The sequence below is a fragment of the Balaenoptera musculus genome, chromosome 9 (genome assembly GCF_009873245.2).
Source record: "Balaenoptera musculus isolate JJ_BM4_2016_0621 chromosome 9, mBalMus1.pri.v3, whole genome shotgun sequence".
Lineage (NCBI taxonomy): Eukaryota > Metazoa > Chordata > Mammalia > Artiodactyla > Balaenopteridae > Balaenoptera > Balaenoptera musculus.
Window position 1 is genome coordinate 87,867,065 of NC_045793.1, and position 13,268 is coordinate 87,880,332.

The window sequence follows — 13,268 nt, forward strand, 5'->3', positions numbered from 1 at the left end:
TAAGAATCCGAATTTGAACCAGGGCTGAAAAACATAGAAAGGTATATACTAGCAGCTTTTAAACTCCAGAAAGAAGGAGGTAGAGACAAAACTTGATTGTAAGTAAAAGAAGTCAGGAAATTTCCCACTGTATGGAATAACTCTAAGTAAAACATTCCAAAATATTTACATATAGATAGAATACATTTTGAAATACATTCTTATGATATCAGAGGCATGCCAAAACAAAAACATATTACCCCTCAGTAAGACTTAAATGCTTTTTATGTACATGGTAGAATTCTATTCAAAATAGGTTAAAAATTAAAGGACAGAAAAGTTAAATACAAATTTGTAAGCTATAGACAAGTACTTTTTTTGTACACTGCTTTCAATCTATCAATAACCAGGACTTGAATATCTGCTGTGTGTAAAGCATTTATTGAAGACTGGTGCTAAAGATTATGCAATAAAATATTTTATAATATTGTTTAAAATCTTTAAGTTCTACTTTAATGGCTGAAATGATACAAGCCCTTTTATAAAAGTTTCTAGTATAAGCTGAGGTCCTATAACTACATGCTCTTTCAGAAGGCAGTCTGTATCAGAATGCAGATGTATCTGATGATTGCAAAGGAAATAACTGACTGCAAATCTAATTTCACTCTAGATCTAGAGAAAGTATTGATTTGAAAGGGGCGGGGGTCTACTTTGAATTAAATTAGTAAAGTCACTGAGAAACCTGATAAGACTTAAAGCAAACAAGCCATAGGGTTTGGTTTGGAGTAGACCCATGCTAACCTACTTCTTTTCTGATGCACTTTTCCCCTGGAAGTGTTTTCTTCATGAAAACTAAAACAAGGAGTCAATAAGGAAACACGTAAAACAAAAACAAAAACTATTAGCAGGAAATCTTAGCAGATGAGGCTTTAGGCAGGTTGGCGAATACTTGTGCTGTGATTTGGAGTGAGCAGGTGGTTAGAATTACAGGAGCAGGAACTTCTGATGACAAACTGGCTTAAAGGTCTCCCCACTCCTTTTGAACAACTGTAGAGAAAATGCTTCAAACAGCAGTTTACTCACTCATCGGCTTAAAACTGAGTTTGATGAAGAATTAACTAACTCTATGGACTTAGAAGGAAGGTATTAAATTATACCCAGGAGTCCGTTTTCTAAAATATGTGGTAAGTCACTTTTAGCAACAACAACAAAACTTCTAGGGGCTCCTACTGGCTGGCCACAGGTGTGACAATTTGAACACCAAAAAGAATAACGATAATGCACTGAAACACATTAAAACTACAATTCATGAGTGTATAATTATACGAAAAAGGAAAAATCAAAAAGAACCTAATTCGTCACCATCTATTAAACCAACTCCTTACTTTGAAGGTGATAACTAAATGGAAAAAAAAAAAATTTAACCTGCCCTTCCAGTAAGAACTATATTTAAGGATGGCTAAATAATTCAAGTTGAGGAAAAGCTGTAGTTTACACAGAAACACCAACTGATAAATGCAGAAGAAATGAAAGAATTGGAAAAGAAAATTCACACACCTTAACAAAATTGCTACTTTAGGCAAGGATTATCACTAGACATTAAAACCCCTGGGTGAAGGGCTAATGGAGAACTGAGCATTCATTCAATGCCAAAGGAACACCATACAGATAACTCACTAGTCACAAAGGAGAAAATGTAATTGGGGATTGGTTGTCATGTTAATCCAAGTGATTTATTTTAGCATCATTAATGGTAGGTCAACTAGATATTACTTGTTTTCTGTTGTGATGCGATTTGAAGCATGTGTCTCATCTATGGTATATTCTAGCAAGAAATGTTTTATTCATATTCATGAAGCCTTTAGTCAGACATAACTTCTAGATCATAGGTAGTTCAGGAAATAAAGGGACAAACTAAATAACACCTTGAAAAAGCGAGTGGACACACTCACAAGATGGGATTCTACAGGACAACTGTCCCAACTCCCTTTAACAAGTCAATGTCTTCAAAAAAGGGACAGTGCTAGACTAAGACACAGTTATGGGACTTAGAGGGACATGACCATTTGTAGTGTAAGGTCACAGAATGAATACTAGTTTGGATAAACCAACTACAACTGTGGAGACAACTGGGGAAGTTTGAATATGGTCTGAGGTAAACATGTTCTAGAATGAGAAAGCAGAGATTGATGACTGAAAAAGAACAGGTCACAGAACACTATGTAGAGTATGATCTTATTTTGGTTAAAAGATGTAAATATATATGGATAGAAAAAGATCTGGAAGGATATGCATTAAGGTGTTAGCAATAATCTTTGGGGGTAATGTAATGTTTTTCTGATTTTTGCTTGTCTATATTTTCTAGTTTTTTGCCATGTACTTACATTGCTTCTGTAACAATAAATGGTTATTTTAAAAGAAGAACTTCTAGAAAATTGTGGGTTTGCCTCCTCTGTGAGATAACTGATTACAGAAAGTCTGTAGACCAACAAGTACAAAAGCAAAGAACTACTACCCATCTGGTGACAGCGTATCTGATTTGCGGATAAAGTACTTAAAATAAATAAATTCTTTAAGTTCACAAAGATAATACTAAAGAGTAACAGAAATGTCACTACACAATAAATGCAGGCAAGAGGCTAATAATATCTTTGAAATAGTCAATTAAAAAAATACAAGTAAGATACATCTTGCTTATGCGTCATTCACCCTCCAAATCAAGCCTTGTATTTACTAGTATTTACCTACTACTAGTATTTACCCTTAGGAAAACAACATTTAGTGTCTACTATTTAAAGTGTGTAGGCTAGTAATTTCACGAGAGGCTCATACCCCATCGCAGGCTGAGCTCCTCGTCTAAGCTTCCGGAGTGGCGTTGGGCTCAGAGTCCTCCTGGGGAGGGGCAGCCGTGGCCGCCTGCTCGGCAAGTGCCTCTCGAACTTGGCTGCCTAAGACTGCGTCGTGAATGCTGTGGAACAGCAGCTCCAGTAAGGCAGGATTTTCAAAGAATCGATTTCGACTGAGGTCATTCACGACTTGTGCTACAAAAGAAGAAAGGAAAATTAGCCCAGGGACTTCCCTGGTGGTCCAGTGGTAAAGAATCCACCTTCCAATGCAGGGGATGCGGTTCGATCCCTGGTCGGGGAACTAAGATCCCACATGCCAGGGGGCGACTAAGCCCGCCCACCAGAACTACTGAGCTCGCGCGCCTCAGCTAGAGAGCCCGGGTGCCGCAAACTACGGAGCCCACGTGCCCTGGAGCCTGCACACCACAACTAGAGAGAAAACCTGCACGCCACAACTAGAGAGAAGACTGCGCGCTGCAATGAAAGATCCTGCGTGCCTCAACAAAGATCCCGCAACTAAGACCTGATGCAGCCAAGAATAAATAAAATAAATCAGTAAATATTAAATAAAAAAAAAAGAAAATTAGCCCACACTCTGGGTGTCAGTCTTAAACATTAAAAAAAAGTAACACTTTCATATAGTTTAAATATTAAAATGATATAATGAAAATTATTTTTTTTTACCATACATGGTATTATTCTGTGGTGTAAATGTACCCTAGTTTGTTTAACTGGTCCCTTTTGTTTGACAATTGGATTTTTTCTAGTGTTTTGTTCTTATAGACAGCACTATGATCATTAACCACATACATGTGTCATGTTGAATGTGTGTAGCATACTGCTGGATTTGCTGGGTTAAACGTAAATGCATTTGTAATTTTGAAAGAAAATGCCTGTCTGCCCTCCACAGAGGCTGCTCCAGTTTGCACTCCCACCAGCAATGTCTGAGGGTTCCTGTTGTCCCACAGTGAGCCTACAGAGCCTGCTGTCAAACATTTTCGATTTTTGCCATTTTGGTAGGTGAAAAGTGATGCCTTTAATGTGAATTTCATTTTCAAGCACTGTTTTAGCCAAAATTTATATTAAAACAAAAAGAGCAGGCATTGTCTGGAAAAACCTAAATGATTTTATATAACTATGTTCATGGCAGCCATTACATAAATAATTACTAAAAAATATACCAGCCCTGAACAATGGTTTATTAGCTCCTTTCCTCCAACTCCAGTGCAGGAGGCCTGCCACAAGTAACCCAGGGATGTGAGTGCTGTAAGTGGCAAATTTCAAAGCTAGCTTTAGATTTTCAGAAGAATAATTTTCATTTTCACCTAAAACTAAAATTAAGGGAAAATACTTCCAAATGCAGTTATTTAAAAAACAAACAAAACCAAAATGTTAAAACGTCTCCCATTCTAAAAGTGTACTCACCACTGCATCCTGCTAAATACACATAAATGCCGACATCTCCATATTCTTTTACAATCTGTAATAATGTTGAAATAAAGTTTAGTTTCTCTTGACTCTGTGAGGTGCAAGTTTCTTTCTACCAATACGTATTTAGTGACATAAGATGCTCTGGTTAATCCACTTGAGCTACTCCACTTCAATAATTATGCATTTTGAACTAATCATTTAAAAATATGTATTTTGTTTGATTTTTATATCAACAGTGATAATTTGGAACATTAAAGAATTCCTGTCAAATTTTATTCAAGTGTAATAAAGGTATTATGGTAATGGTTTTTAAAAGAATCTTCTCGAAGAGATATATACTGTAATACTTAAAGATTAATGATGACTGGGATGTGCTTCAAAATAAGAGAAGGGGAAAATGGGTGTGGGGATAAATGAAACAAAATTGACCATGAACTGATAATAGTTGAATCTGAGTGACAGTTACACGGGGGTTCATTACACTCTGCTCTTTATTTTGTATATTTTCGATATATTCCACAATCAAAAGTTGAAAAACAAAAACAAAAACAACAACAAAATTTTGAGAGTTGAAAAAGGACCCTAGTTCAATTCTCTGATTTTACTGATGGTGATACTGGGCACAGAGATATTAAAAGACTTGTTAAAGATGATGCTTACCCCTGCCAGAGTTTTTACACCAACGGAATCAATAAAATTGACCTGCGTAAAATCCAGAATGATGGTGTGGACGTTATCCCCTGGGGGCATAAATCTTTGCAGTTCCTCAGGAAGTGTGCTCTTGATGACTACTGGGGGATATTTTATTTCATTCTCCTCTTCCTCAGGCTTGGTGCCATCTTCTCCATCTACTTCTGCATCCTATGTTAAAAATCAAACCAAACCAGAGTGCTATGAACAACTCGTATTTCGGTTCTGAGAAAGATTTATGAGGGAAAAATTAGTCCTCATATGCTCAAGTTTCTGACTATACCAGACTGTTTCCAAAATATTTGCTATATCCTAGCCCTGTAATATGACAAAAAAGGATATGTACACAATATTCAGTTTTAGCTGTTTCTTTTTTTCTTCCTCCTCTTCCTCTTTTTTTTTGTCCAATGAAATCCACTCTCTTTAGTCATCATATACATTTTCCCCTAACTTCTAAAATAGTCCCATTAACTTCAACATGACAGACCACAGTTATCATAAGCCCAAACAGCAAAAACCAGTCTTTTGAGTTTTTTTTACTATCAGCTGAATGAATCTCTGACAAAGTAATAATGTTTTCCTGGGCTCCTATCACTACTTATTTCAGAAGCATTCTCATAACTGACCTTACCATGTATCCTTAATATACAAAGGATACTTAGCTTGTTTCTAAGCTTTCCTACTTTAAGGACTTTATGCTGTGTTAAAACTTCAATCATGAATAAAGGTGGGGGGCACTGCAGATCAACAGACAAGGGAAAGTTACAATGAAGGGATCACTCACCACTTTGACGATGGTTGCATTGGCCATGTTGGCATTTCCAACTTCCTTAGCATACTTCTTCATGGCCTTTCTTCTTGCTCCCATTATGAGGGCTGGGTTCACTCCAGTCTTTACAGAAGGGCAATATATGCAAAAATCACTTCTTGGCTCCCAGGAACCCACCCAAAGCAATTAATCTTCAAATCTCTCCATCTGACTGTTTTCTATGCCAAATTATCACCATAACCCTTGCTCTACCTTTCCCTCAGATGCCCTGAACTGGGTTACTCCCTCATTAAAAGAACAGTAGTAACTTTTCTTATTCTTGGTCTTGATTCAAGACAACCAGAAGCTAAATATTAAAGAGAATTTTAAAGTAGTATTTTTCAAACTTAGATCTCTCAGATTCTTATATTTAAGAGACTCTGTGGGTTGAATGGAAGGTTTTCCTCCTTGCTGGATAGTGTGGGGTGGAGTTCTAATCATCATCAAAGGAACCCAAGAATAAGAAACTTAAAATTATTTTTTCGCTTTTTTTCTTAAATATTTTTGAAAAGGTAACACATGCATGATAAAAGAGAATGAATAGCGGTGTTGGTTATACAACAATGCGAATGTACTTAATTCCATCCACTGACTTGTACAGTTCCAAATGGTTAAAATGATAAATTTTAAGTTATGTAAAGAAAAATAAAACAAAACAAAACAGATAAATTTTAAGTTATGCATATTATACCACAATTAAAAAAAATAGAGGTGGAGAAAAACAAATAGTATAAAAGGTATACCAAGACATTTAAGTGACCCCCCATGCCTATCAATCCTCAGATTCCCTCCTCAGAAATAATCACCCTTAATTTCTTGTGACTCACCTTTCTTTTTAATGCACTGCTGTATAAGTCACTATTTGCATAATAAATTGGGGCATTTATTTGGAATATTTTTATTCCAGGAATTTCTTTCACCTGAGAAATAAAACGTTAGTGAATTTAATATATGGAAATATTTCAGAATCAAAACAGCAATTGCTTCCCTCTTCTAACTTGAAAATTAATACAGAAGTTGCTAAGGAAGGGCTCTCTGACAGTGTTTAAATAAAATAATGTCACTCTAGCTGACCTACTCGTGCTCTGGAGGAACACGTGCTGAGCAGAAAGCCTTTAAAAATGCACATCTTTTCATTTCTTTTAAAAGTCTTTCTTTGTTTCATTTTTACCATAAAGTACAAAGAAGAAACTGAAAAATGTTAAAAAAGAGAACTGGATAGGAGAGGGGAAGCTGCCACTCAGTCTGTGAGAAGCAGCCAAATAAAATGAACAGAGGTTGATATTGGTTGATTCACAGAATGTAGGAAGGAGTGAAAATGGACCCAAGTGAAACAGAGTGAAAATTTTATCAAGAAGCCTCATGGAACTCTAGAATGCAGCTGGAAACAAGTAACCCAGCACATAATTCTTTAGGAAGGGGGAAAAAATAGCAATCCTAACACCAGTTTGATTTCTTAATATCTTATAGTGAGTTTGAGAATTTCCTCCCAAGCATACAACAAAACAAACAGATAAAACTAGTTTAAGAAGACTTTGTAAAAGATTCTACATAAGAGATTCCATATAAGAAAAGAACATTCAAAGTCAAGAATATTTTAAGCCATAATTTTAACGATTAAAAATGAAGCAGGTGGGCTTCCCTGGTGGCGCAGTGGTTAAGAATCCACCTGCCAATGCAGAGGACACAGGTTCGAGCCCTGGTCTGGGAAGATCCCACATGCCGCTGAGCAACTAAGCCCGTGCGCCACAACTACTGAGCCTGTGCTCTAGAGCCCGTGAGCCACAACTACTGAAGCCCGTGCCCCTAGAGCCCGTGCTCCGCGACGAGAAGCCACCGCAATGAGAAGCCCGTGCACCACAACGAAGACCCAACGTGGCCAAAAATAAATAAAATGTAATAGATAAATTTATATATTAAAAAAAATGAAGCAGGAGAATTCCATAGCCCCACCACCTACATTTTACACTGCTAATACTAGTATTTTGCCACCAGTTTAAATTCATCAGAAGGAAATCATGCCCATACAGACCACCTTGGCAAACAGTCTCAGTACTTTGTAAACATATACTTTAAGGCCAAGAATATACGTTTATCCTCATTAAAAAAAGAGGAAAAATAAATATTAGGAGGTTGTGTAACTGGCGTGTAGTATAAACTGTAAAACTGAATCCAGACAGTAAACTGAAGTTCAGGCTTTTCGCTTTGACCACCACACCTCCCTGCTCTCCACCCCACTCTTTGTCCTAAGTAAAAACAATATCTAGCTGACCAGTCACATCACATGCTTACAACCATTTAAAATGATAGAAAAAGGTCCTACCTCCTCATACGCGTCTATGTCAATGTACACATCAGTGTCAGGAAGCTGCCCAAGGACTTTGTAGCTCGGACTGAAGACAGAGAAGGAGCGTGTTAAAATACCAATGTGCTGACGTGCAGGACTTGACGGAAACACGAGGTTCTGCACGTTGGATTTGCTAGTGACTTCAGGGATACTCGATCCTTTTATGGTGCCTTTTCAGAAGGGCTCCACATGTATTCACATTCCCAGTGCCATTCCAAGCCTAACACACCCCACACACACCCCCAAGACGTACGCAATATACACACGCAACACATACACCTAACACACATACCCCCCACACAGCACACACGCACACCACGTACATACCCACTACGTGACACCACACACACACCCTGTACACACCATCCAGAGAGCACACACACAACCTGACCAAGACAAAAGACTCAGGCATCTAAAGATGGGGGCAAAAATGAATTGTGCAGAGTTCAAACCATGCCAGGGACATGTGTAACTCGATCCCATGTTACTGGGTAGATAGAATTATCTTCCTGTTTTAATTCTGAAGCAGGAGAGGGGATTTTCATTTTGTCTCTAATAAGAGTCTCTGACTCACGGAGCAGTGGGCGGGGGGTTAGTCAACAGAAGGTGTGGGGAGAAAAAAATCTCAAATCAGCATAGAAAGTTTTCTGAAGGCTGGTGTGAATAGATTTTAAACATTATTTTAAAAGCACAAATTCCGAATTCTTTTTATAGGACAGTCTGGCTCAAATTAGATACTGAAATGATGACAGGTACTACTTCTTAAGCACCTGATATTACCTTATTATAGCCCATGAAAAATCCTACTGGGCTTATTTCTGCGTCATGTGGAAGAGAAACTGAAGTCCAGCGGGGTTAGGTGAGCTGTTCAAGGTCAGAGAGCTCGGCAGACCCAGAATATGGCTCAAGGTCTTGTACGGACATTCCATGGTCTTGTTACTATGCTCTGGTGTTCTCAGCGCATATGTGCAAGTGCTTTGTGAGTTAGAATCTAGAGCAGAAATGGCAGGGGTTTTTCTAGGTGGATTCCTTCAACAAGCATTCAGAGAACACACACTATATGCTGGTACTGGGCTCTAGGGACCTCGCGTACACAACCAAGGTGCTCACAGTCTAGTGACGTCTGTGGACAAATATAACACCAACGACTGATACTGGAGATGAGAGGCAAGGTTCTCAGTTGAGTTCCCAATTATGAGAAAACCTTCCATACGACACTCGAAATGTTGTCCACATGTTGCAATCCAGTGCCAGCGGGCGGAAGTGAGTGAGGGGTGGACACAGGGACCACACAAGTACACAAGTAACTGGGAGACATGTGAGGTGCTGGAGGACCACAGCGCTGCTGTGGGCGCACAGGGGAGTTGGGATCTCTCTGGCTGGGTGAGCGGGGTCTAAACTTACGTGGATTTCAACGGGCAGATGAGGAGAAGGCCTTCCTGACCACCTGGAGTGCGCTGGAATCCCACTTCCTCAGGTCTAAATACTCCTTGTTTCTTCCGTAATCACCCCAGGAGCAAGAAAGTCTCTCTTTATGAACTCTGATGGGGTTTTATTTGGCCATCTCTTATGCTTATTATCACCTGTACCTTGCTTACACTTAACTGAAGCACTTACAACTGTGTATTCCAATTTCTTGAAGATGGATTATAAAATGCTGGTTAAGAGTTAGCCTCTGGATTCACAAAAACTCATATTTGAATCATTGCCTACCACTTGCTGTGTGATCCAAATTACTCAATCGATCTAGGCCTCAGTTTCCACATCTGTGAAACGGGGATGCTAATAGTCATTTGGCTGGAAGGATGCAATGACATAAAGCGTGGATCTTCGCACACAGCCAGGCACATAACTAACTACAATAATTTAGTGCCACCATTACTTCATTATCATGATTAGCATCATCATTATCATTATGTATCTGTCATCCTTAGGAGAGTGCAGCCTTTTTGAAGGGAAGGACCATGTTTTATTTACTGCAATATCCCTAGAGTCTAGTATCTCTCTGGGAACCTAGTAGTCCCTCAAAAAAAACTGTCCAATTAAGATTATAATTATTTTAATATGTTTTGCCCCCGCTTGGGGGCAAAAACTGAATTTCCGTCATATTTATAGCATCACCCACAGTGCCTGCATGGAGGAGGCATAAGGAACTATTTGTTGATGAACTGATTGTCCCTTAACCATGTGGGCTTTGAGGGAATCCGGGTGTTTGGAAGACAAGCAAAGCCAGTGAAGCACTAGCCCTCTCTGGACAGCATGCCCTAATTACAGAGAAAGAAGCAGCCAAAAATAAACATGTAGCCTTGGTACTGGCTCCCCAAACTCTAACCTACAAAGACCCAGCACAATCACCAACAGGGACAGAACATTAAAAATGAACTTTAGTTAATTATTTGGGGGAGAAAAAGAAGCAGAGCATTTAAAAAACAACCTGCCTAACTTTAAAATTTATGATAAGAAATCATAAACTATTATTTGGGTAAAAAACAAAACCAAAAAGTGAAAAAAAACCCTCCAATTCTATACTATGGCTTGTTAAAGGATATAGGTATTTTTAAACCATGATGTTCACTAAAGTTCCGAGATAAAGAACTCTTGCATGTATTAATAATGCTCGTATAAAAACGGGGGGGGGGTGAACTTCTCTTACATAAAAGTGGGTGACAGGGTAGAGTTTGTTATTAAAAACAGTGTAATTCTTGAGTTTAGATTCCACGTGTTGTTTACATTTCCCTCTATGTCGTTTCTGAAGAGGAAAACGCTCATTTCCTACTCTGTAGAGTGGGGAGCATACCATCATTTCCATCCAGCAGCCCTTCAATATACCACAATCAAAACGTTAAGAACTATCGTGTGATCTGCAACTACAGGCAAAATCAGACTAGCCTCATTTTCATTCCTCCCGTGTTAAATCTGTTGCGTGCATAGGATGTGTCAGGCGCTGTGCTGGGCTCTTCATGTGCATTATTGTCACTTGAACCTTACTGTGACTCTTTGAGGTAGCAAGTAATAGTCTCATTTTATAGAGGCAGAGATGGAGGCTCCAAGAGGTCACGTAAAATCACAGAGCTTATAGAGTGTGTAGCCAGGACTTGAACCTAAGGTTGTCTGACTCCAAAGTCAGGCTATTTGAAAACATAATGTTTCCTTTTTTTTTTCTTTATAGTGATTTATTTATTTATCATGAACAGAGTATTTTTTTTTTAAGTTATTTTATACCTTCCCCATTGGGCTCAGCTTGCTACTAGGAGAAGAGATGACAGGCGGTAATAATTCAGGGTGGAGGAAGGAACAGCTGAAGCCCCACATGTGATAACTTGTTGTCAGCGTCTGCTCCATGTTATCAAAACCTATGTCAGCACCCGGTGCCAAAGCAGACTGCAAGAACACACAGTTCATTTACCCTCACAAGAGGGTAAATAAGCCAGCGTGCCACAGGGGCCAGAATGGCAGGAACCATGAGACAAATTAGGCTCTTTTAAGAAAACCACTGATGGAATTATAAACTGTGATAGAGTAGAGCATCTGGCACGATCATATTGAGTTTTTCACTTGGCATTTTGTTTATTTAGTCAACAAGCCCCATGAGTCCTCAGCTCCCTTTCATGATGACCAGAAGTAACCAAAGAGCTTACTTTGACCAGATTGAGCTTTGATCTACGTTTAAACTCACTGTTGCAGTCTCAGGCAGGACACACACCCATGCCAATCTGTGCACTCACCTCTGTGTTCTGTAAATCACAGTCAGCAGTGCGATGATCACAGCAGTAATCAAGCCATAGTCCAAGCCCAGGAACAAGGAGGAAACAAAAGTGGTAAGCCAGATGGTCTAAACAAAAGACAGAAAGCTTTAGGTAGAATCATGTGAAAAATTTCCCAAGAGTTCCACACATACACACACACACACAGACACACAGAGTACCTAGCCTTGTTGCCTAACTGGATACTGCATATAATAACTCGCCACAGTAACTTATCTTTCTCACATTTTTATCAGCAACAATACATTTGCTGCTATGACATATTCACCTAGCAATCACCTTTGTTACTTACCAGCTCTATCTTGCTGGTTCTCCAGAAAAAGGGGAGATCTGAGAATTGCATAAACATTCCTTTCAGGTTGACGATCACAATGGCCGACAGCACAGCCTGAAACACAGCACATTCATGCATGTCTCTCCTCTTGTGTCCAGAGACGCCCTTTGCTGGCTCCTCACTGCCCTGCGGCTGCCCTCCCACCGACCTTTCCCCACTCACTTCCTACAGGGCGGCGATGGTACATGTGGAGACAAGAACACCTGGATTTTCAGAACTTGGTTAGCTAAAATGGGCCTTGAAAACCAGGCTTATAGCCTAGTAACAAACCTGCATGGTGGTCAAGAGGTTCAGAATTAAATGGTACTCAAGGACTTATCTCACCCATGGTCTTCCTGCATTATGACTTTCTCTATGCTATAGCATTCCTGAGCTCTACTAGATTAAATGTTCCAGTAACCAAATGTTTTATGAGTGTAGGCCTTCTCAAATTTTTAATGGGAGTATAAGGTCATAGAAGATCAAAGAGAGAAGGACCATGGAGATTAGCCAAACCAAAACCTCCACTTTGCATATAAAGAAACTGAGAATCAGAGATGCTCAGATGGCTTTCCCTAGGTCCCAGTTGCTGGCAGATTGTGGAACAGGATATTGAGATCCTAGCTTTGGCCCTTTCTCATACCACCTCACTAGGGTTACAGTAAAAACCCATGAGACAGCCACAAAAACATAAACAAATAAAATAGCAAAATCTCTATACATGAGAAAACCTCACACCAAGTCCAAGCTACACACCTGGGGTAATGATTCAAAGAGGAATCCAGTGGCTAATATGACCAGCAGAATCATTAACGAGGCCAAACAACCTGCAAGCTGAATGAGAGAAGACACATGGAAGGGGCTTTTAGGAGACCTGAGTAAGAGGCGGGGCACAGGTTGGTCTTAGTCTTTTGATAATCACTGTGGGAAGACATGGCTTCACATAAGTCCATCCATACCATTACATAAACCTGTAACTCGTTCCCACTCCCTTTCTGAGGTTTTGGCTCCTCATATAGCCTTTAAACAGAAGCTGAAATATTTAAATACCCTGAATGAAATGCCCGTGCCAGGGGTGGGGGAAAGGAGA

At 39.3% G+C, this 13,268-nt stretch overlaps 1 protein-coding gene across 2 annotated transcripts in view; it reads right to left on the reverse strand.

Annotated features, from left to right (window-relative positions):
• Positions 1 to 2,672: 2,672 nt before the first annotated feature.
• Positions 2,673 to 13,268, reverse strand: part of SLC26A5 (solute carrier family 26 member 5) — a 29,481-nt gene continuing 18,885 nt past the window's right edge. The window contains exons 10-18 of one of the 2 annotated variants that reach the window (XM_036863525.1): positions 12,935 to 13,012; positions 12,158 to 12,253; positions 11,827 to 11,933; positions 8,078 to 8,147; positions 6,582 to 6,674; positions 5,731 to 5,838; positions 4,917 to 5,117; positions 4,251 to 4,305; positions 2,673 to 3,020 (exon numbers count right to left, since the gene is read on the reverse strand). In XM_036863525.1, the coding sequence (XP_036719420.1) occupies positions 2,836 to 3,020; positions 4,251 to 4,305; positions 4,917 to 5,117; positions 5,731 to 5,838; positions 6,582 to 6,674; positions 8,078 to 8,147; positions 11,827 to 11,933; positions 12,158 to 12,253; positions 12,935 to 13,012 (993 nt within the window). In that variant the 3' untranslated portion in view covers positions 2,673 to 2,835. The remainder of the gene's footprint in view (positions 3,021 to 4,250; positions 4,306 to 4,916; positions 5,118 to 5,730; positions 5,839 to 6,581; positions 6,675 to 8,077; positions 8,148 to 11,826; positions 11,934 to 12,157; positions 12,254 to 12,934; positions 13,013 to 13,268) is intronic. The other variant, XM_036863526.1, reaches the window with a different exon arrangement.